The 25,803-nt window shown below is 34.5% G+C and overlaps 1 protein-coding gene across 2 annotated transcripts; it reads right to left on the bottom strand.

Moving 5' to 3' along the window:
• Positions 1–599: 599 nt before the first annotated feature.
• LOC107910584 (interaptin) lies at positions 600–14,229 on the bottom strand. Of its 2 annotated transcripts, none has more exons than XM_016838463.2 (7): positions 13,882–14,229; positions 13,160–13,298; positions 6,589–6,799; positions 6,370–6,492; positions 6,141–6,178; positions 5,934–6,063; positions 600–5,237 (listed from the first exon to the last, which is right to left on the bottom strand). In XM_016838463.2, exons 2-7 carry the CDS (start codon positions 13,168–13,170, stop codon positions 780–782), a joined length of 4,971 nt encoding a protein of 1,656 aa, XP_016693952.2. In that variant the 5' UTR covers positions 13,171–13,298; positions 13,882–14,229; the 3' UTR covers positions 600–779. The 2 variants fall into 2 exon arrangements, with proteins under 2 accessions (XP_016693952.2, XP_040944411.1); XM_041088477.1 differs by having other exon boundaries at positions 6,589–6,789.
• Positions 14,230–25,803: the final 11,574 nt, after the last annotated feature.

Here is a 25,803-nt window from a genome sequence, read left to right as displayed (position 1 = left end):
GACCGTAATATTAACACTTAATTTGAAGATGCAACACAGCTGCCAAGAACCAGATTATGTTTATGTCAAAGCTATCCCTGCTTGATTTTGAACTAAATATCTCAAAGATTACGTTTGGAAAACCTCTTATCATGAAGCAAAAAGAACTTGATGGAAGGTTAAGGACTGATTTCAAAAGGCATTAAGTGGAGTCCAGCTTTCAGCATGTTACCAATAATGACATTGATGGAACATGTAACAGATTCAGCTAATACTTTGTTTTTCAATTTAACATGATAACTCACAAATTGCATGGAAATCTAACAAGGTCAAATTACTAAGAAAACTAAATTGTAATGTGAACATGTTCAGAATGCACTTGATTCATATTCTATCTAAAGGAAATGGACAAAGTTGTTTCTTAAAAAGCAATGGTCCATGCACATATTTATATGTTTCCTTGTTGTTTCTCTCTTTACTTCAATTGTGATTCTATACAACTCTTTAACCCATCATGAGTGGTATATATATTATCCAAAACAAGTCTTCACAGCAGATGCAATCAAGAGCATAAGAATGGAGAGTGGTATACAATTATGTCAATAGTCATACAGAATAGATAGCATTTAAGTGATCTATAATGAAATTGCCTTTCAATATTTATTCTTACAATCAAATGCATTTTCGGTTCTCACTTACAAAGGAAAATAAGCAAACATGCATCTGTAGTAAGTTGAGTTTCATATACTACATCAACTTTATTATTATAGTTCCTTCAAAAACAGTTATTCCAAGAAAATTTAAGTTACCTGCTCAGGTTGCAAATTGGTGAGCACACTTGCACAGTCACCTTCGTTAATGAGAACAAAACATGGACGTCCTGCTTCTTTGGAATTTGCTGAGGTATATTGGTCCAGATATTTATGATCTATGTCCCTAGCTGGAGCATTATCGATGACCAGGTTATCAGAAACACAACCATATTTTAGTTTGTCATTTCTTCCCATCTGAACATTCATAGTTGATGTGGAGGTCTCAAGCAGTTCTTTTAGAATGCCAAGTTCAATCAAGATTTTTGATTTTTCTTCATTGCGTTCTAGCAAAGAAGCTTCAAGTTTCTGTTTTTCTTCCTTACAGCACTCAAGGCTTATCATTGAGCAATCCAATTCAGCCTTCATCAGGTCATAAGCCCTCATTTTTTCACGCTTGTCTGAAATCAATGATTGTAACTCGGCCTCCAATTCCAAGATCTTAATTCCCAGCTCTGCATTTATCTTTATATAAGAAGCTTCAGATTTCTTTCTGTTGTTAATATCATCAATGGCATCTTGTAATTTCCATAGCATTTCCTCCCTATGCTTTTTGGAGACAGCCAACTGGTGCTTTAGTTCCTGCAACCTTGTTTCATACTTCTCTTTGATGAATGCAATTCTTAAGGACTCTTGCATAGCAGTTGGTGGTGCTTCAGATTCCCTCTTCTCTCGAACCTGGGTGGAGTCCGCATTTGCCTTATCTTTGAGCTCCTTCATATGAATGGAAAAGTTTTTGAACTCTTCAGTCTTCAAAATCTGTTTAGAAAGCCTTTGACAAAGTTCATTACACTGATTCTGCAGTAGCAGCACTTCATCCTTATGCCCTTCCAGTAAGTTTATCTGAGTGCTCTGTTCATCCAGTTTAGCATTTAGTACTAAGACATTAAGTTCCAGTTCTTCCTTAGTTATCATCAGATTAACAATCTCTTCTTGGGAACTGGATAGTAGTTGCTTCAGCCTTTTGACTTCAAGAGCAAGCTGATTTTTATCCTCACAGTAATCAAACTCGGTTTTTTCTAGCCTCCTATTGTAGTCCTCAAGCTGAGCTAATACAGAGCTACTTTTAGTGAGAAGTAACCCATTTTCACCCATTGCAGCTTCTAAATCGGACCTCAGGGTATCAAGAATCACTGATAATCTTCCATTTTCTTCAATGTAATGTGCTTCACGAGCAAGACAACCATTGAGCGCGCCCTCAACATCAAGATGCTTCTTTTGAAGATCTACAAGTTGCTTTTTATAAATGGAAAGTTGACAAACAAGGTCAGTGGTCCATGTTTCATACTGAGTTCTTAAGAAAATGAGGCTAACGTCCGCAGCTATGGACAACTGAGATTCCAGAAAAGTAATAGTTGAAGATTCTTCACGAGCATTGTTGAGGCATTCCTCACACTGTTGCAAAAGACTGCAAACTCCAGATTTCTCATATTCTAGATCTGATAACATTTGCCTGAGATGGACCAGTTCAGATTTCTGCTGATGAAAGCGAAACAACAGATGGTACTTCTCATTCATTTGGGAAGTAAGATCTGTAACCATACTCTCCAATTTTTCTTTGGAGCTTCTTTCAGCTTGCAGCTCATCATGCAAAGAATGCAAACTTTCTTTCAAACCATTAATCTCTAAAGCAAGTTCGGATGATTCCTCATATTTATCCTGTAAATATTGCACCAACACTTTGTTTTCTTCCATAAGTTCAGCCACTTTCAGCTTACTACTTCCAAGTTCTTCACTGACTGACTTTAACACCAAGATTTCTTCAGCAATCTCCCAGTTCTTAGAAGTAAGCTCTTGCAGCTCAGCTTCAAAATGGTCAAGATCAGATAAAAGATCTCTCTGCTGTTGTGCGTAGATTTCTTCAACTTCAGAGCTAACCTTGAGCTTTTCAGCAACAACTTCAATTTCTGACTGAAACTTTTGTACCACTACATTGGATAAATCTATTTTCTCAACCATGAATTCTATATCACGGTCAAACTTCCACTTCATTAGCACCATGTCTGATTCTACGACACTTAGAGACATCTGAGCCTTATCTCGTTCGCCCTTCAGATCTTTCTTTTCCTCTAAGAGATGAAGAAATTTTTCATGCATGATATCCTGGACCTCTTCTAACCGCATCATGACAGATGTCAAGCCCTTGGACTCGATATCCTGATCAACCAAGCAACTTGAGAGGAACAGATCATCAAAAAACTTGCCATAGGATGATAATAACTTCAGTAACCTGTTTCGCAGAAAGTCAACAGTATTCTGCAAATTTTTCTTCACAACAACCAATTCATCAAACTCAGTTTTGATCATTCTCAACTCCTCCTGCAAAGAAGAGTTATTATTTTGAAGATTACCATGTTTCCTGGTTTCCTCCAATAAATTATCCAACTTTGTTTTCTCCAAGACACAGGCATCATATTTGCTCTTGTAACATTTGTATTCCATCAAGAGGGACTCCAAGTCAGTTATCTTCTCAGAGAGAAGATGATTTTCATGGGTGACATTTTCTACATTTGCTTCCAGAGTTTGTTTTTGCAGAATAATGTCATTATACTTGGCAATGCAAGTAGCCTTGTACTCATTAAGGGAATGAACATCATTCATAGCTGTTTCAAGCTTTTGCATTAATAACTCCTTGTACTCAACTGACAGTTCCAACTGTCGTGCAAGCTCATCTGTCCTCTCTTTAATAGGTTTAATATCAGCACTTGCTTCAAGCAAAGTTTCTTGCAGAGTCTTTGAAAACAGATCCAAGTATACATTTTGGCAATGCACTTCATAGACTTCTTTTTCAACCTTCTGATAAAGGCTTTCCTGCAAATGGAGGGATCTTTTCAAGTCCTCTAAAAGAATATCTCCACCCAACTGTTGTTTATTGACCCCTAAATCCTGATTTTGACAATGCAAGGGCTTGGTGGATTGATATTCTTCTGAATCCAGTCCATGACTCTGCATCATCTCCAAGTGTTCTAGGGAGTTTGATCGTGAAGAACCTACAAAAGCTTTCCTGATGAAATTCTCATTTCTCTCAAATACAGACATAACCTGGGAAGAAAGCAGCATAAGATCCTTTTGCAACTGACCCACCGCGATTGAATAATTAAGACGTGCCCTTTTGAGTGCTGCTTCCGCAATAATAGCCCTTCTTTCCAGTTCCTTGCTTAGAGATTCCAAATTTTGCTTTTCTTCTGAAAATCTCAAGATCTCCTCATTCATATCTAGGAGCATACTCTCCATCTCAGACTTAGTGGACTGCACCCTATACAAGCAAAAAGAATGCTCACTTCTGAGACTTTGCAATTCTTCCAGCATCCGTCTTTGGTTTTCCTCAAGCTCCTGAACAAGAGCTTCATAGTAGCACTCCATCTGCTCTATTTTCTTTACAAGGCTTTCCCGCTCAGCTTTTGATTCATCCAACTTTATCAGAAATTCAAATATTTTACCTTTCATTGCATTAGTAGCACCCAGAGAATCAGGTTCGTGTGGCATATGACCAGGCTCGCTAACACATGGAACCATGCCTAGTTCTGGTTGGTAAAGCTCTACATCAAAACTAGTTTCTGGTATGAAAGCATCACCATTTGTTGAACTCATTGCTCCAGGAGCCTTCATTTTGCATCTATCAGACTCTACTGATCTAAGAATAGATATTTCTTTTTGAGTTCTTTGTTTGAGATCTTGCAGAATGCCAAGCAATGCCCCCAAATCTGCATGAAGGAACCTATGGTCTCTTTGATGATAATTCAAACATGTCTCATTTTGAAGTTCCCTTATCTTAGCCTCCATAGCTAAAAGCCCCTTCGACCAAGTGACCTCTAAGTCTTGAAATAAGAGATTCTGGTCTTTCTTAATAGGTTCTTTGCTATTCAATGGAGGGTATGGCTTAGAACTTGTCATCTGCTCAAGGTCACCTTTCAACTTCGAACATTCAGATCTTAAGGCAGAAACCTCTTTTGCCAACCTTTCTCCAGAAGAAATCTCAGCAACAAGTTGCTCAGCAAACGTCTCTGTTTCATCACCTATTAGATTAGCATGATTTTGTAAAAAACTTAGTTCCATCTTTAGTTCCTGAATGGATGACTCTGCCGCTTCCAAGCATCCTCTGAGTCTGTTATTCTCTTCATAGGCAATAGCCATGTCATTATCTGCGGAATAGTCTGAACTCCAGCCATGAACCCAACCGTTAGTCCCCAGTGCCAATAATTGATGAACTGAGGAATCCCCTCTCTCTTGCTGAGGGATGTGACCAAGTCCTGCCACATAGACCGTACTCTTCTGGCCATCATTTTCATGGGCACTGGACATTTCATGCTCCTCTGCATATAAATTATCTGAAGTATTTGAAGAGCCATGGAAACCCACATTTGAGTCTCCACAGTCATCATTCAAGGCAACATCTTCAAGCAAAGGTTGTTCTTTAGATTTTTCTATAAATCTAACCCTTGCATTGACCTATATATAAAACAAAGCAGGGAAAAAAAAAGAAGATTATCCCTTATTTGTAAAGCCAAGCATTTGCTGGAAATTCATAAAAAAGCTCAGAACAACTAAAGAGCCTACAATACAGCCTTTCACATAATGTAAACAGCAAATTTTTCACCCAAAAAAAACAAGAGCATGTCATATTTAAAGATACATTAAAAGTACTTGTTGCATATTATTATTGTAGCATGGGACAGCTAAAGGGCTAAATGTAACTCATTTTAACCATCTTGACTCTTATCTTCACATACTTATAACCCCACAGCCTCTTTGAGGGTTTCTATAACAAAGTGATATAAGTCCATTACAATATTAATGGCATTCTTAGTAACAACAAGCTCCATTCAAACATTATCTCCATAATTTTATTCTGCTTCTGAACTGAACCAGGGAGTATTTGCAGACAGTTCTCTTGAAGAAGTGATATCATACACCTTAAGATCACTGATTTTGATAAGAGGAACATATCTTGTAATCTGTATTCCTCAATAAATGAACTGTTATGGAAAGAAGAGAACCATGACGATTATTCTCTTCAGCAACAAATGTGTATTTGTATGTAAAACCGTAAAGGGTTCAATGTAAAAGTGCGAAATAAAAGCAAAGAACCTTTAACAACAATACAATACATGTAATATCTAGGAATCTAAAAGAAACAAACTAAACCTTATCAATGCGATTGTTGACAATCTCCTCAGAAACTGATACTTTCCCAGAATAAGACTGATCAGGACCATTTTGGTCTGGGCCAACCTGCAAACCTCTCCCACTAAGTTCTCGTTGCTGTTCAAACTCCCTGAGACGAGGCGTAACTACATATAAGTAGTTTGAAATTAGAAGCAAGCAAAAAGTTTAAATGTTTTTGATAGATACCTGAAACCAGTTTTAGAGGTTAGCAGTTGTACAGTGACCTGTCATTGAGTACAAATTAAAAATTATTTAGGTATGAAACAATACAAATCTCTAATAGGAAAGAGTTCGAAAGACTTTCTAGAGGAAGCTACACAAACATTTTTTCTTCTAACTACACAAACAACCCAAGAAATACAACAAGCAAGAAAACAACCCCCAAATTTTTTTTGAGAAATTCAAAAGCCCTTACATGTAATGTAGCTCCAGAATCACAGCCAAGAAGAGGCAATGAAACAACAGAAGGTTTTGATGCATCAGCATAATCAGAAAGATTGACGGTAGCCTCACCAAGAAGGCTGGATCTTGAGGAACCCTGCCAAATAGTTTAGGTAAAAGACGGTTAAGGTCATACCAAGACTGTGTGTGCGGTCAAAATGTTGCATCTAAACTGTAAGGACTAGGATTTAACCATTGCCACAACAAGCTTATAGAGTTTTTCATCGAATTGCTTAGTTTTGATGTCTTGGAGAAGCCTTGTAGTCTCATAGATTGGATCAGCCCATTTGCAAGTTCCATTTCTCACATTTGCTTTAGTTGTCTTTGCAGTCGTTTTTCCAGAATCAGCAGGAACAAAGGATATATACAGTTTATCCCATCCACTTTGTGGAATCTGAATTGTTCTGAAAAAATATGCATGGTACACAGTCATTGCAACAACCAAGATGAATGATGCATTAGAATATGTTTTCCAGAGTTGAAGGACAATCACATATTATGCTAGAAATATATATAGTAGGAAACTTCAGAGAGCTTTTTAACACATATCAGATTAAATAGTGGAAAAGATTTATTTACATGAACTGAAGTTAGTTGACTAAAGTTAAACCATCAGATTCTTCTCCCAATATTATGGTTCATTAGAATAATTAAGTGCTGAAAAAATAGCATGCAATACAAAGCCTATAAATTAGCAAGAAACATAATATTTAAACACACACAAGATACAATGTATGACAAGGATTCACTTAGTTGATTTAAGTAGTTTAGATTGAAAGTTTGGTGGACTAATATCAAACCTTCTAATTCTTCTCCTAGTAGAATGGATGGTTATTATGAATCACCAAAGCTAAGAAGAGAAGCGCGAATTTAAAGCATTGACAAATTACCAATTAAACCATTAAATTCAAATTTTCATCATATGGATGGATGTTACAATGTATTGCTTGCTTTCTTATTCTCCCATTACATTGATGTTGTCATACACCCACAAAGGTTTTATACCTTCTTAAAATCTTTACAATCTTTTAATACACCATGGCCCAAAGGCAGGATTCAAGAATGGTCATGTGTCAGTTGCAGGAGCATGAGGATTGACAGCACTCTCTTATAGCTATGATGGTACTGAATCCATATGTGGGTGAACCATGCACTAGAAGTATGCAACCTGCAGTTAAGGAACCAGTTATGGAAAAGGCTAGATTCTGTTATGAGCCTTGGCGTAGGATCTAGTCACAGATCTAGACGAGAAAGAATTCTTGCTTCGACCTATGGTTACTCAAAAGGCATATTCGTCCTTGACTGAACCCCCTTCCCAAACTAACTTTTGTGATAAAAATAAACTGCTTGCTTTATTTCATATTGGCAGCCTTTTTATAGGCTGTTAATCACAAAGGGAAAGTCCTAATAGAATTCCCAATTTAAAGTCCTAATAAAATTCCTAATTTAAAGTTTATAAGGAAATAAAAAACCTAATATAATAAGTAAAACTAAAACTCTTAAAGAAATTAAATAAATCTAAAACTCTAATTCCTATTCCTTCTCTGATATTTTTTTCCAATGAAAACATCCACATCATTACTCCCCCTCTCGGAGTTGAGCTTGTCCTCAAGCTCAAATTCAGGATAAGCTTCTCGAAAACTATCAATTGGTTCCCAAGTGGCATCTTCTTGAGGACATCCTGCCCATTGCATTAATAGTTCCCATCGACCTCGATTAAGCTTGGTATTAATAATAGCTTGTGGAGTAGGCAAGGCCTTGCCATCATATACTAAGGGCAAGTCTCCTACCGCATTTGGTTGAGGTCCCTTGTATTCTTTGAGGAAAGAAACATGGAATACATCATGTATTCTACTGCCTATAGGTAATTCAAGCTAATAGGCCACTGTTCCTATTTTGTTCAAGACCTTAAAAAGACTAAAATATTTTGGCAACAACTTGTGATGCTTCTGTTTAGTTATCGTCAATTGTCGATATTGTTGAAGCTGTAACAAAACCCAATCCCCAACTTTAAAATTCAACTCTCTGTGCCCCAAATCATAAGTGTTCTTCATTCGTTGCTGAGCTTGCAAGAGTCTATTCCGAACATTTTGTAAAAGTGCATCCCTATCTTGTAGAGCCTTATCCACAGCTTCAATCCTTGTAAAACCAGCTGTGAATAGGAGAGAAGTCGAGGTGGATCCCTACCGTATACTAATTGGAAAGGGGTGGCCCTTAGGGCAGTGTGATATGAGCTGTTGTAGCAATACTCATCACATGGAACCCAATCGATCCACTGTCGTGGACGATCACTAGAGAGGCATCGTAGGTACATTTCTATTGTTCGGTTAACTACCTCTGTCTGACCATTAGATTGGGGATGGTATGCTGAAGAAAAAGCGAGCTTAGAACCACTTTGACGAAATAATTCCTTCCAAAACAGGCTGAGGAAAACTTTATCATGGTCCAAAACTATGGATTCCGACAAGCCATGAAGTCGGAAGACCTCTGCAAAGAAGACGGTAGCAACAGATATAGCAATAAACGGATGGGACAAGGGTAAAAAATAAGCGTACTTCAATAGTCTGTCCACAACCACCATAAATACTGATTTCCCTTTTACTTTGGGTAGACCCTCCACGAAATCCATAAAGATATCAACCCAAACATGTTGTGGTATTGGAAGAGGTTGAAGTAAACCTGCGGGCTGTAAATTTTGCCATTTGTGCCGTTGGCATACTAAACAATGTTGCACAAATTTTGAGGTTGCAAGCTTCATTCCTTTCCAAAAAAAAAATCTTGACAAATACGATGCAATGTTTTCAATCCCCCTTCATGTGCCATAGCATGTATAGAGGAAATAATAGTGGGAATAATTGGTGAGGTAGGTAAAAGGTACAAGCTCCCTTTGAAGAAAATCAACCCATCTTGTGCGACCCAATCAGACCTCAATTCTCCTTGTAGAATTCTTTGCCGGGGTTGTGATAATTCTAGGGAAGCTCCTATTTCTTGTCTGATGGCTTTAAGAATTTCAACTTGAGGGAATGAAATAATCATGAGGTGTGGTAAGTCTTCGTCTTTTCTAGATAAAGCATCTACAGCTCTATTCAACTTTCCTGCTTTATACTCCACTCAAAAATCAAACCCTATTAGCTTGCTAATCCAATGCTGTTGTGGAGATGTCGTTGGTCTAACAAGTATTTAAGTCTGAAGTGATCAATACAGATGAGGAAGTGCCTTCCCCAAAGATAGGGTCGCCAATGAGTCACTGCCTTTGCCAAACCAATTAATTCATGTTCGTAGGCAGCCAACTTAAGGTGTACTGCAATCTTGCAACTGAAAAAGGCAATGGGGTGTCCCTTTTGTTGCAGTACGGCTCCAAACCCGCTGTCTAAAGCATCACATTCTCCCACAAATTCCTCCTCAAAGTTGGGTAATTGCAAGACTGGGGCTACTGAAAGAGAAGTTTTTAATTGGGTGAAAGCAACATCAGCTTCCTTAGTCCAGTTGAAGGCATTTTTCTTTGGAAAAGATGTTAAGGGTGCAGCCACTTGTCCATAATTCTTGATGAATTTTCTGTAATATCCTACCAGCCCAAGAAAGCCTCATAGAGCCTTGGTAGTTTTAGGAGTTGGTCAACCGGTGACATCTTTAATTTTAGTGTGATCAAGCTCGACTCCCTCACGATGGATGACATGACCAAGGTAGGTTACCTGAGACTCTCCAAAGAAACACTTGGATTTCTTTAAGAACAACATGTTATCCCACAAGAGTTCAAAAACTAATCTTACATGATGCATATGTTCAGTCCATGTTTTGCTATAAATTAATGTCATCAAAGAAGACCAAAACAAACTTATGCAAGTAAGGGTGAAAAATGTCATTCATCAAACTCTGAAATGTGGAAGGGACATTGGTAAGCCCGAATGGCATGACAAGAAATTCAAAGTGTCCATGGTGGGTTCGGAAGGCTGCCTTTTCCACATCTATAGTTGCCATTCTAATTTGAAAATATCCCGACCGTAAATCCAATTTTGTAAAATGTTTTGCCCCATGAAGTTCGTCCAACAATTCATCCACTACAGGAATCGAATATTTGTCTTTAACAGTGCAAGCATTAAGCTCTCGATAATCAATGCAAAAACGCCATGACCCGTCATATTTTTTTACCAAGAGTACTAGAGAAGAGAATGGTGATCTACTGGGTCGAATGATTCCTTGTAACATTTGATCACACTGTTTCTCAATCTCATCCTTTTGAAAATGTGGATATCAATAAGGCCTAACTACAATTGGTCCCATTATTGGTTTAAGAGTTGTACGATGATTACATTTGCGGTTAGAAGGTAACCTACACGGTTCTTGGAATAAATGCGCAAATTCTACCAATAGTTTATCCAATACTATATTAGTTAAATCTTGTCCTTGTATCAAACTAAGTCGTGGAACTGCCTCTGGGTGTTGCCCTTTCCATAGTATCTTCTTCTTGTTTACTGCAAATTGCATAGTTAAGGAGTTGAAATCCCATAAAATCGAACCAAGGGTACACAACCATTTAACCCCCAAAATCACTTCTAATGGTATTGTATAAAAATCAGCTTGAAAGTTGTCATTGGCCACAACGAACTGTACTGATTTACAAATGCCTATGCTAGGAACCCATTCTCCATTTGCCACACATACTTGCTACCCAGATTTTTTTTGTATTTTCAGTCCCAATCTGGGCACTAGACCTTCACATAGAAAGTTATGTGTACTGCCCGAATCAACGAGAACTAACACTATTTTTCCTGACACATTTGTTGTTAGCTAAATAGTAGATGAATTGCAAGTCCTCTAATGGCATGTAAAGAAATTTCAAGATCATCAACCTCATCATCTTGCTCATCTTCAATATCTGGTACTTCTATCCAAAATAACATTTTACATCTGTGTCCCATAGAGTAAGACTTGTCACAATTATAACACAATCCCTTAGCCCTTCTTTTTGCCATTTCTGCTCGTGTCAATCTCTTGATAAATGGTGCGGAAGAACCTATTTTGCTGTTATTCCCCATTGGTTTCATTGTTTGTCTTCCTCCCTTTGCAAAGCTCTTAGTTGTTGGAATAATTGAAGTGCTGCCAGCATTTTGGGAAGCTGACTAGTTTAGATTGGTTTGAGATAACATCTTGGAAGAGACTTTCTGTTTACGTTCCACAACTCGATCCATATTCATTGCAATTCCAAGGTTTCCCAGTTGTTGCATCTCAATATCAATTCTAAGTTCCTCTACCAATCTGGCAGTAAAAAGGTTTACTTGTTGTCGAGGTTTAAGATTAGTAGTCCTAGCCAGTAGTGATTGAAATTGGCGTTGATATTCTTCTACCGTCCCAATTTGTCTCAAGTTTGCAAGTTCCCCGAAGGGGTTATTACTCATAGGTGTCCCAAACCTGACATGACAACACTCTCTGAAGCGCTCCTAATCCAGATTTGCCTCCTCTTCTTCGATTTGATCAAACCACAATTGTGTGTCTCCTAAGAGATGGAATGAAACTAAACCTACTTTGTCTTCTTCGTTGGTCCGTTGATTGCCAAAAAAAAATTCACATCTTTTTAACCATCATAAAGAATCTCCAACACCATAAGTGGGAAATTTCATCTTAGAGTATCGTGGCACCATGCCCCCACCGTGTTGCTAATCTAAATTTCTTTTCTTGCCTCCACTGATGTCCTGTTCTTCATTATTTTTTTCTGAATCCCCTTTCGTTGTCTTTTGGGCCAAAAGAGATAACATCGCCATCTGCTCCTCTAATGCTTGTTGCCTTGTAGCCATTTGTTCCATGAATGCCTCCAGTTTGGCTGTCAAAGTTTTTTCGTCACCCATGACAGCTAACTCTGATACCAAGTTGTTATGAGCCTTGGCGTAGGATCTAGTCACTGGTCTAGACAAGAAAGAATTTTTGCTTCGACCTATGGTTACTCAAAAGGCATATTCGTCCTTGACTGAACCCTCTTCCCAAACTAACGTTTGTGATAAAAATAAACTGCTTGCTTTATTTCATATTGGCATCCTTTTTATAGGCTGTTAATTACAAAAGGAAAGTCCTAATAGAATTCCTAATTTAAAGTTTATAAGGAAATAAAAAACCTAATAAAATAAGTAAAACTAAAACTCCTAAAGAAAATAAATAAATCTAAAACACTAATTCCTATTCCTTCTCTGATATTGTTTTCTAATGAAAACATCCACATCAGATTCATGGGCATACCTACTGCATAAAAATTAATCCCTCAAGCAGTTGACCTTATGAAACTCCCCAACAAGAGCATTATACAACCATTATGTAAACTTTCCATTCTGATTGTTCATTGGGAAACAGAATATATTTGTTTGATATGCCAAAAAGGTTGACGTAAACTCTTTATCCACAAACACAAGCCAAAGACTCGAAAGCAAATACTTCACACTGAAATACATATTTCCTACCAAAATGCAAGCAATTTATAAGAAAATGTAGTTTCATGATAGAAGTACCATATAAGATAAAATCACAAACTATGTGAGCAGCTTAGACTATCATATATAGAACTAAAGTTATGCAGTCAAATGCATTGTCATTAGATTTATTAATTCACCTTAACAAGCTATATTGTTCAATTTGGTTCACATCTATTGTTAGATAAATTCAAATATACCAAAATTTCAGCCTTTAATATGATCTTACCTCTAGGGAGATCAATGAGGGATTAGCTTCAAAAAAGAAATACATACCACAAAATGTCACGAATACATATTGTGACTTACATGTGTAGCATGGAACTGAAGCCGGAATACAACTTTTACTTTTGACTTCTTAATCTTCCACTTAGTGATCCTCGACATTATGAGCAACTCAATTAATCACCAATTGTATGACATAACAATCCCCTTTTATAAACTGCCTCTGCTTATAACAAAACAACCCAACAAGAACTACATCATTTCCTCAAAGACAGCAGAGACCAGTTAAAACTAGTTCAAGTGCAAGCATAGGACAAGCTTGAAACATAAAGCCTCCTAAAAGCATTTAGATTCCATGAGTAAGTGTTTTTCACCAAGATATTAACATAATTATGAGAAGAAAACCAATGTTAGAGCAAAAAAAAGGGTTTCTTTTTCTTTTTCAAATGCCCAAATGCACACAAGAAAAGTTCATATTAAGACTGCACAAAGAAAGGGAAAAACAGTGAATAGAGTAAGCAAAAGAGAATCCAAAACCAAACAATTCAGCTAAATGTAGAAAAAAGGGAATAGTATAAGCAAAGCTTCAAAAACACAACCACTCTTCTTTTCCTAGAATACCCATATTTGTGACCGGAAAATCATAAAAAACAAAACTGACCCAATCGAGAAAATGTCAATGAATGCCAATAAAAACAAGCATCCGTGAAAAAAAAAAGTTGACATTTTTAGTCCATTCAACCACCTAAAGAAAAAGAAAAACAGATACATAGTGAAAAATGCAAAGGACCGATGAAGGTAGATACCGGATAGCGGATCTGCTGGTGCTTAAGCTGGAAGAAAGAGCACAGAATGTTCGGTTTTCAGACAAAACCAGAGTGAATAAGGAAAGGGGAAAAAACTTGTTTTTTTTTTTAATTTTTGAACTGTTGGGATGGTATTTTGTAAGTTGAAAACTTCCCTGTTGGATGAGATATTTGAGAGAGTGAAACAAGGAGAAAAAATTGAGATTTTCTGCTTTTGATTTAACCCAAAAGAAAAAAACAAGGAAAAACAATATTTAACAAGCAAATTAAATAAGGTGCAATGGAGATTTGTTTGCAGGTAAAATATCAGCTTTCAGATATTCAAAGGATGTGATTTGATGATTAGTATTTACTAAAAAAGAGACATCCCGCCAAAGCTCTGCAGTTGCTTGTCCATTTGTTTGCTAATTAAATAGAAAGTAGATTTTATTTAGAAAGCAATTTTTATTTTGATAAACTACATTATTATTTATTAAATTATGGATAAATTTTTATTTTGGTCACTTAATTAAAAAAGTTATAGTTTAATCATTAAACTATTTAAAAGTTTTTATTTAAGTCATCAGGTTGTTAAAATCTATACTACATGGCTTTCTTTCTTCGCACTACTTGCACCAATCAAAAGTTCTTTTTCCCCTTCTCTTCTATAATTCAATTTTTTTTTATGAAATAGCTTTAGAAGTCACGAATTTACAAACCAAAATTCAATCAGTTTTTTTATCTTCAACACTAACCATCACATCCACTTAGATCTAAAGTATATTTTTCTACTCACTAATGAGTATTGATCCACCGTACCAACAGTCAAATTGTCGCTTGAAGCTCGTTAGTGGAACTTTTAAAAAAAAAACTTAACAACCCAATAACTTAGATAAAACTTTTGAATAATTTAATGGCTAAATGAAAACTTTTGAATAGTTCAATGACCAATTTGTAACTTTTTTAGTTAAGTAACCAAAACAAAAAAACTTACCCATAGTTTAGTGACTAATTGTGACTAATTGTGTAGTTTACTCTTTTGGCTAAATTAGAGTTATATGCCTTTTTTTTTTTTGAAATTTAGGAAAATAGGCTGATTTTGGAGAGAATGTGAAAGCACGTAGCATCTTTTTTTATTTTTTTAGGTTTAGGGTTTCTTATATTAGGGTTTAGTATTTAGTGCTTTAAGAGTGAAACCGTGAAAGTTTATAGGTAAATTTGAGTGGTCGAGGATGTGATAACGCTTCTCAGAACACATACATTTCATATGTCATGTCAGGATAGTACCATTACCTTAGAAACTCATCCTATAGAAGTCAGGTTTCGAGGTGATAGTGTTTGATACGGTCACGGGTCAAAGTCTAAAGGCTAGTTTAGCATTGCTGTTGAGAAGTGCTTTTAAAAAGTGCTATGGAAAAATACTTATTAAAAGTGATTTTGAAAATTTTAATTTAAAATTTAAGTATTTAGCATTACTGTGAAAAAATTGCTTTTAAAAAGACACAATGGTTATTTTAGACATGATGATGTTAAAAAAAAGATATATTTAAATGATATTAAAATTCCTTAATGTTATTATTTATGAAAATTACAATAAAATATAAAAAATTTATTATAACTTATTATTAATATTTTAATACATAAATTAGAAAAGTTTAATATATATTTAAAATAACTTGTATTATATAAAACATATGTGCTTGTCTTTTGCAGACTTGTAGTATCTATTAAAAAACTACATTTTTTTTTGTTTGGAATTCCATGTTTTCCTATAATTTCTTTGTATATATAGGTTAAGTACTTTGATGCTGCTGACTGTTCCTTTCAAACTGATTTATGGTTTTCAATCTATATAATTGGAACGACGAAAATGTGCAAGTATACACAACCGCAACAAGTAATAAAGTGACAAGTAAATATCGAGTTATCGTACCCATAGGGACTGTAAAAAAGAATATTTATGAAATTAATGTTAAAACACTTTGGTGATAGAAAATATTTTGGTTTAAAGATGATTAAAAACTAATGGTTAAAAACTAAGTAAAAAAATTTAAAATAAAAAAAGTTCTAATGCACGATTTCGAATAAGGTTTAATTAAGATGATATAATTGTATTAGATTAATTACATTCCTTTAACTTAGAATTATTAAACTTATGTTTATACTGTTACGAACAAATTCACGACAACTCGGTAATTTGCTAACTACTGCTCATACATACTTATTAAATTAATCAATCTCTTGAACATATCTCTATGTCAATTCAAACAATTAACTCGATTTAATAAGCACATAAAAGACTATGTGAGGTGACAGAGTATTTCTACCTTGAAACAGTTTAATCACAATAATCTTGCAAGTTATGCAAGGCATATGTCTCGCCAAATACAATGCTAAATTAACTTCAGCTACCTTAGAAGAATAAACATGCACTGATTAAGTATTGTGTCGACTAATTACAATTACAATATGATTTAATAATTAATTCATTAGTTATCTAACAATTAATATTGCAAGAATAACTTAGGCATGATTTTACTTAATCAAACATCTTACCGAAGCCTATAACAGCACAAACACAATTTCAATAATTCAAGCAGGCAAAATATAATCAACCCAACACCGATAAATTCAAGCTAGATTGATTAAATTAACCATTTCAATAGCATAAATATTCATAAACATGTTTGTCAAAAAAACAATGAAATTTAAAGAGATAGGGAACAAGAAGCAAATCCGGTGTTTCTTCATGGCTTGACTAATTTCTCTATTTTCGTTCTCTGTTGTCCTCGGCTATCAAGGTGGCTTATGAACACTTTAATTGCTGCTCAACAATGGCTGATGAGGACCTCTTTCCCAAGAGAATAAATCGGCACTTGAACAAAAGGGAAAATGGAAAGAAAAAGTTGAGAGAAAGTGAGAGAGGAGAATAGAGAATGAGAGTCTGAGGGATGAGTTTAATGATTAGCAAGGGGTGGCTTTTTATAGCTGATTGTGGCTGCTAAAAATAGCAAATTCTATCAGCCAAAGAGACCCCCATTGGTTGGCCACACACATGGCAAAGTTGAGAGATTCAACTTTGCTAAAAATAGCCTGGGGCAAATCCATAAAACCACATTTTTTGGAAGGGTTTGAATGCAAGGTTGAAAGTTCTTCAAGGGCTTCTTTGCAAGCTTATTTAGTCAGCTAAATTGCTGATTTGGGTCAACATATGAACGGTTCTGGGCAACCCAATTGGTGGCTGGTTCAGTTCACTAGATTCAGTTCAACCGATGCGGTTCAACTGGACCTTTTTTTCATAATTAATTAATAATAAATTATTTAGCCCAAATTAAATTGGGAATAAATTAAAATTAATTATATTATGAATTAACACACATTTTTGGATCATCTTAGGCTGGAATGAAATTTTCCTCGATGCTTCAAATTGTTTCTTGATTTTATTCTTCAAGCATTGTCTGCCGAGCCAATTTTCGCCCTTTGTGCGAATCTGTCGAAAATAGTCAAAATTAATCAAAATTAACTATAAAATTAATTAAAATTCATCATGTTCATATTTTTTAACATAATTTAATTATTTTATAATATTTAATTATTTTTTGATAAGAATTTAATCGAAATAGCATGATTTTAAATTTAAAAAGGCATGTAAAAACACATAAATTTTCGTGTTTCCAATAATCAATACTCTATAGACAAAACATGTTATATTTCCATTTGTTGTATTATTATAGAACATTTGTTCTTGTTTTTCTACAGATGTTTGTGCTAGTCCATATTTTGTACCCCAAGCTAATCATCATCCTCATCTAAGCTTTTACCCTCAGTGTCCCAAGGTTCTTCTCCCTAGTGGATCAATTAAAAGAAGAGGCAAGCCTATTTGTAAAATTGGAAAGGCTCTATTTACAACATGCTTATGATCATACCATGGTTCCATCACTTGATATTGAAAACTTATACAATTGAGCATTCAACAATGGCGGCAGCGCCACTGATCATCACGAGACATTGCCATTGTTTCCATTACACCCGACTAGTGTTTTTGAAGAGACATTAATGGCTTCATCATCACAAACTGGTTCAACTTCTGCAAAATTTTAGAACCAAAGAAGATGAAAGGGAAAGCATGAAGAATTAGAGAAAATAAAAGGCAAAAATTTAAAACCAAAGAAAATGAAAAAGAAAGTAGGAGCTGCAATAATATATTACCCATTGGTGTCCTTATGAGGGGTAAAAAAGTATTTCAACTTTTAAAAATGCTTTTGGCTGCAAAAAAGCACCAAATTTTTGCTTTCACGTTTGACAAAAAGTGCTTTTCAAAAACACAAATTTTCTAAAAAAGCAGGTTGTTTAGTATTCATTTTGCTTCAAAATTGCTTTTCATGTCAAAAGTTCTTCTAAAAAGCATTACTAAACATAGCCTAAGTGGAGGTCCCAATCATCGGTCGTGATACAGTCACGAGTTTGAGTATAATTGGGAGCTAGTTAACAGTTGTTATGCGGTCACAAGTTGAAGCTTTTTGGATACCCGCAAATGATGCATTATATATACCATACATAAAATTGAGGTCATAATCATAGGGAAAAACAAAGGGCTTTTTGATGTAATCAACGTAATATTTTTCTCTATTTCTAGGTAGTTAGTATATTTAACATTTCATTCTTATCCAAAGGCTGACACCAAGGTGAACATAAGAGGGCTCTCAGACGGAGAGTGGATGTTTCAGCACAGTAAAGGTCAAAGTCAGGTCAGCGCGACATCAGTTGTAGTTATTAATGAGTTGTTTAATAACGGTAATCGTTGTCACCCCGAAAGGAGCTTCACCTTTACTGCACCACAACAACTGCTGCTTGCCTGAAAGTCCTCCTACGTTCACAATGATGTTGGCCTTCAAATATGAAAGAAGGTTAAAGATACGGACTGGTGGAAATAAAGAAAAATTTATGCCAATTATAGCGGGAAGACCCACAGTTTTTCCCTATGGTTATGCCCTCAAACTTTTGTATGGTATTTATAAGGTAACATCTCTGGGCATCCGAAAAGTTTGAGCTCATGTCTGCATAATAACAATCAATTGACTCCCCAATTATATTTCGATCCATGACCTCATAACAGTCGACAAACGAGACCTCTATATAGACTTCCACCCATGACCGTATAAAGTAAAATCACCTCGAAACCCGACTTCCACATGATAGGTTTCTGAGGTAATGGTCTCATCTTGGTTGGATATATGAAATGTGTGTCTCTCAGAAACATATCGCATCACCGATGACTCAAAGGTACCTCAAATTGGAAATTTATTAGCGACGAAATTTTTTAACATTGAAGTGGGGAAGAAAATCAAGAGAGAAATATTATAAAGTGGAGGGATGGAAGCCAGTAGAGATGATGGGGTTTAGTGATGATGGAGTATGGAGGGGGAGCCCCCTTTTATAGGCATGAGGGAGGGTGAGATATGAAATGTATATGTTCTAAGACGCATTATCGCATCCTCGACCCTTCAAATCTACATATATACTTTCATGGTTTCACTCCTAAAACATTAAACCCTAATTCCTTAGTTTATGTTATATCATCTTAAATCTTGAAAGTACCATTGAATTTTATCACTCAACATACGGTTTGTTTATTCTGTGCGTAGGTACAAGTTCTCTTTGAAGCCCCGGTAAGTGAAGTCAGCATCTAGACCGCCATTTTCAACTCAACAGAGTTTGTATAACTCATTTTATTTTGGTCAAATGGCATGTACCTAAGATTACCTTGTTACATGAGTTGTGAATATATGAATATAGTTTTGGTCATGTATGGATTTGGTATTGGTGGCTTGAAAATGGTATTTTAGACATGTCTATTTGTGTTGAATGGATGATTGGCACCTTAGGGCTAAACTTTATTGTCATTAGGTTGAATCATATGAAATTTGAGAATTTGGGGTCTGCCATGAAAGTTACGACTTCACACCTTGAACGTCACAACATCAGGCCATCTTGTTGCGGCATTCCTTGTCTGAGGTCACGAGTTCAACTCTGTTTTATTTTCGAAACTTTACATGTAACACCCTAAAATTTGTTACATTATAAAAGTAGTGATAAATCGATATTGTATTTTAGATAAAGTGAAATAAGGAAATGAAGGTGATAAAAGAGGAAGCTGAATGGTGTTAGAGAAGATTTAATTGAGAAGCATGATGTGATGCATTAATTTAAAGTAGGGAATAAATCATAAATATGTGGAAAGTTCTAGGGCCCAAGTGTAAATACTTAGAATTTGAGAGGTTAAAGTATAAATATGGAAAAGTTGAAGGGTCAATAGGTGCAAATATCTTAAGGGTGTAAGGATTTAGAAAATAAGGAAAATGGATGAATAAAGACCGAGTTGAATAAACAGAAAAGTATAAAAGACTAAATTTTAATTTTAGGAAAATTAAGTGATGATTCATGAAATGAATTGTGGAGAATGTTGAAAGGTAAAATGGTCATTTCTCAATCAAGAAAGGGTTTTTCATCTTTCCTTCCACCTTTTCACACCACTTCTTTGGGGGAAGAAATAAGTTTTCATTTCTTTACATTACTCCTTCCACCATAAATCCACCACTCTCACCTAGAATTTCAAGGAATTTCCATAACCACCAAGAGAGAAAAGTGATAAGAAGACTATGAAGAAAAAGAATATTACCTTGGATTCAAGAAAATGGAAGTCAGAGGAGAGAGAAAATCAATTTGAAATTTGAAATCAATAGGACAATGTAAGAATATCAAGATTTCAATATGTTTTTAAGTTTGATATTGTTGAAAAAGCTTGAAAATTATGTTAGAGTAGAGTTTTCTTATATAAATTTGATGTTCTTAATATGTTTGTGAAGGGAAATAAGAGGAAAGGGAAATGTTGTAAAGAAAGGAAAGGAGAGTGTTAAAAACTCGGTTATCAACATTTTGCACTAAAACAATTTTGGGCAGTAGCAGCAGTTTTACTTTGAAAATTTATCAAAAATTGTAGAAATTTATTTAGATGTTGAACCAAAGATGAAATTAAATATTATTGAGTCTAGTTTTTTATGGAAGAAACTATGAAAGCAACGGAATTGTAGATTTTTAGATATATTAGTTTTTGTGGGTCAAGGTCGGAATGGATTCGAGTTCCCCTGTTTTGACTTTGGAAATCATCAAAAATTGTAAAAAAAATGATTAGGGTCTGAAATTTATATGTTTAAATTCTTAATTAGTCTATTTTCAAGAGAAACAAATAGAAACGTCATCCGAACCTTATACTAAGAGATAATTAATTTTTAGTAAAGAAAGTTTGAAGTTGTCAAGCAGCAGAACATGAGCAAATTTGAAGAATTTACTTTACTGATTGGGTAAAGTAGAAATTCTGAAAATTTTATGGTAAAAATATATTTAAGTCTAGTTTCAAAAACATAAAACAAATCTTAATTTCAAATTATGTAGCTTAAGATGTAAATAATTTAGTGACTATGACACAAGTTGACAGGTTTAATATGAACAAATAAGTAAATAGTGAAATTATGGTTAATGTTACATATAAGTATGTTATACTAAAAGCTAAAAATTCTAATATATATATTCATAAAGGATGTTGAATGAAGAGAATGAGGAGGAAAAGAAAAATAAAAACAAAAATAAAAATAGTAAATAGTAAATGAATTTGAAATGTTTTAAAATGGTTATAAGTGATGAAATGATTAATACATGTGAGAATGTTTAAATGAATTGATAAAATAATAAGTGAATAATTATTAATTGATGTGATATTGAAATATTGACTAAGATTTATGAAGAATTAAATTGATTGACACAATTTAGAAATAAATATGAAAGATACATAAAGTGGTAAACTATTTTAGAAAATGTAATTCCTCCAATGAACTTAATTGTAAAACTTCGATAATTGTGTTAATTTTATAAGCTTGGTTATCTTTGATTGAATATCATATTTTATTATTTGGATTTAAGATTAGAAACAGGCATATGTTAATGATATGTGTAATGAATTGGTTTGATTATGACATTTGAATTTAGTATAACATGTGAAACAAAATGCTCGTCGCGACAATGGATAAGCCACATCGCGATGACACAAGTCAGTTTGTCACATGGCGATGAGGAACCCCCAATGTTGTGGTACCGCTCCAAAATTTTGAAACTCTTACATTTTAGTCCTTGTTCCTTCTTAAATTGTTTTGAGAGCTATAATAATCCCATATAAGACTCATAAATGATTTTAAGGCATATCAAAAGCATAAATTGATCAAATTGATTAAATATATACTTAGAATAAAAATGAATTTGACTGTTGTTATTTCAACAACAAATGTAGCATCCCAATATTTTGACCCGACGATCAAGTTGGGTATAAGGGTGTTACATTACAAATTGATCCTCTGGTTGGGAAGTTCGGCTACTATCTTCAATGCAACAACATTGAACCCTAGGAGTCGCGACACTAGCGTGGGAAGTTTTGAAAATGTTACAGTTTAGTCCTTATTCGACCCCGGGATAGTATTAAGCTTTTATAAGCTCATATGTGACCCGAAACTATTTATATATCTTGTTTTGTGTATGTAATTCTTGTTTTTGAATGATTAATGATGCAATTTGTATATATTTAATTGTAGTTGCTTCGACAATGAATGTGACATCCCAAAACTTAGACCCAATGATCAGGTCGGGTATGGGGTATTACAGCATGAGTTCAAACCGTGTGAAGCCAATCCCCTACCTTCAATATTGTATAAAAAATGATACCATCTGAACCAACATATAAGTAATATATATTATATATAAAATGGTTGACTAAGCTGTTATGAAACGAAATTACTAAAATACCTTTCCTTTAAAGAGCAATTAATATTATTATAAGAGAATTTTTTTATTTCATGCTTTTATATAATATTTTAAATAAAACAATTGAAAAACATTATTTAGTAATTGATCATAAGACCAATATATTAATTTCTTACCAAGGTAATTTTTTTATTTAAATTTAAAATTTTGATGTAACTTGACTTCTTAAGAGATAATATCGATAAAAGTACCAGGGAAGCCCCTGTACTTAGGGGCGGATTGCATTTTGGCCCTTCTACTGGAAAAATGGACAAATTAGCTTTTATACTGTAATAGCCCATTTATTAGTGGTGACAGAACAATAGTTTCGGGACCATAAATTTCCATCATGTCGACTCGTAAATGTTACTTTTAGAATATTGATGGATTCGTTAGAGTCGTATTAAAATTTGGTTGAGAAATTTTAACGTTTAATTAGTTAATTAAAGAAAAATGATCAAATTGTAAAAGATGTAAAATTTAATAATTATTGCATTTAGATGATTTAATAGCTTAAATATCATAGGAGGGAGGACCTATGTAGCAATTAAACCTTAGTTAACGATGTTGGACGGCAATGGAAGTAAAAATAGTAAAATAACACATGTTTTAATGGTAAAATGGTAATTAACCTAAAAATTAAAACAAATTAATTAGAAAAAGACATCATCTTCTTCTTCATTTGTTTTGATGGTTGGCCAAATATACCATAGGAGAAAAGCTTAACATCCGGCTGGTTTGAGCCTTGCATGGGTAAGTTTTGAGTCCTGTTCTTTTATGAATTTTTATGTTTTTGATATCGTTGTAATTAGGTCTAGCTAGCCTGTACATTCGTTTTTTAAATCCGTTAAAAAACTTGGAAGTTATCATTGATGAATTTTGATTGTTTGTGATGATAATTATATGTTTGAAGCTTTGGTTATGATTTTTGATGGTTTTATAAAGTAATTTTAGTTTGTTTTTTATTTAAGGATTTAATTGTTAAAATGTCAAAGTTTCAGTAATTAAAGGTGAATATGAGGTCTTTTATGGACTTTTTAGAAGCATTAGATATTCGATTGTAAGGATGATTTGAGAAAAATGGTTAATTTGATGATTTTCAGGTTAAGGGATTAAATTACAAAAGTTGTAAAAGTTAGGGGTAATTGTGTAAATTCACAAAATAAAAGGGTATAAAATGTAAAGTGAATTGGAAGGTGAAATGTAAGCTAATAATTAAGAAATTTTACATTTTAGATCAAGACCCTGTTGATATACGTAGAAAATAAAAAATTACGAATTAGTCCCTAAACTTTTGCAACTACTACATTCAGTCTAGGTAATTTTGTACAGCTTATAATTTAACATCTATATGAAATGTTTGATGATATAATATGATATAATAGATATATTTGATTATAAATGATGAAAAGTTGTTAAAATTAAATACTTGGATCGGATTGAGCGCGGGATAAAGTACAATCGAGATATGGTATGTTATGGGGGATTGGAGTGGAGATTGTGGTGGAGTGATGTATATACATGTTTCTCGAGCAGACTGAGGTTCAGCATTTGTTGCGAACTCTAGTGTTATACTATTTGTTTTGGTGTGTTTTCTGTTGGACTAGCTCTTTAGAGCCATTGGTGTGTTATCGAATAGACTGGCTCGTATGAGCATTGGTGTGTTATCGGATAGACTGGCTCATATGAGCATTTGGTGTGTTTTGGATGGATTAGCTCTTATGAGCATCTGGTGTGTTTCGGATGGATTAGCTCTTATGAGCATCTAGTGTGTTTTGGTTGGAATATCGATGTACTCATATCCGTAAGTCGTTCATCAGATTGTAAATATCTGTAATGTAACTTGTTAATGATTCTGATGGTTATGTCATGTATATAAACTTTGAATCAAATTTTACAATTCACTTGGTTGAGGTTGTGGATGACAGGAAATACATATGGTTGTATTATTATTGAATGATTTGTTGTACTTACTTCGGTAAGATTTATCTTTTTAGTACGTCGAACTTACTAAGCTTCAATAAGCTTACTTAAGCTATTTTCTGTGCTTGTAGATACTTTGAAGGTTGGAAGGTCGAATCGGCACTCAAGTCATACTATCCACTCATTTTCAATAGTTTTTGGAACGTTCATTTTGGATTATATGGCATGTAATAGGCTTGTATGTCATTACTATTGTTTTGATATGTAAAATGTTAAAGTATGATATTAAGTACAAGTAGTTAACCTAATATGATAAATGAACTAAGGAAGATATGTTAGTGCAAATTTATGGTATGTGTATTGGAATGTTGTGATTGAGGTGCCTATGTTAGGCATATTGGTTGAATGTTTGATGGTGTGATTTATCATACTTTGAATAATAGTTCTTTTTGTTGTAAAATTGTATATACTTGTGGTATCATTGGTTAGGCACTTAGGATGGTTGATTTAGCATGTTTTTTTAGCTTTTTTGATGTCACTTTGAATAAGTCTTTTGGCTGGTAAATGGATTACTTAGAGTTCAAGTAAGCTTGAAATGATCAACTTGTTGTTTAAGGTTCATTTTGGGTCCACATGGGCGTGTGACTCAACTGTGTGAGACACACGACCGTAAATCATCTGATGAGTTCTTTAGGGTGTAAGTCAGTGAGTTACACGGCCTAACACACGAGTGTGTGGGGCAACTCAGAGAGTTACACGTCTTGGCACACGGGCGTGTGACACGACTGTGTGACCCTACTTAAAGAGTTACATGAGTGAGGACACGGGCTGGGACACGACCATGTGTCCGTAGTTTGATTGTTATACGGCCTGAGACACGGGTGTGTGTCTCAGCTGTGTGAGGTACAAGGTCGTGTGATCGTTGTTTTGTAAAATTTTGCATCTTTTTCTTAAACTTTCCAAACTATTTCATATTGGTCCCAAATTGGTTTCTAGGTTATTTTTAGGGCATCGAGGGCTCGATTTAGGGACGTTGTGCATGAGAATGAATGGTTTGTGATATGATTAATATATTGATTGATAAAATGTTCAAATGTTTTTGATTGTTTTGTAATACTCCGTAACCTTAATCTGACAATGGAGACGGGTTAAGGGTGTTACATATACATTTCG

This window comes from Gossypium hirsutum, chromosome D02, assembly GCF_007990345.1.
Source record: "Gossypium hirsutum isolate 1008001.06 chromosome D02, Gossypium_hirsutum_v2.1, whole genome shotgun sequence".
Classification (NCBI taxonomy): domain Eukaryota; kingdom Viridiplantae; phylum Streptophyta; class Magnoliopsida; order Malvales; family Malvaceae; genus Gossypium; species Gossypium hirsutum.
The sequence above is the reverse complement of the archived record's forward strand: the minus strand, read 5'-3'. Positions and strand labels throughout refer to the sequence as shown.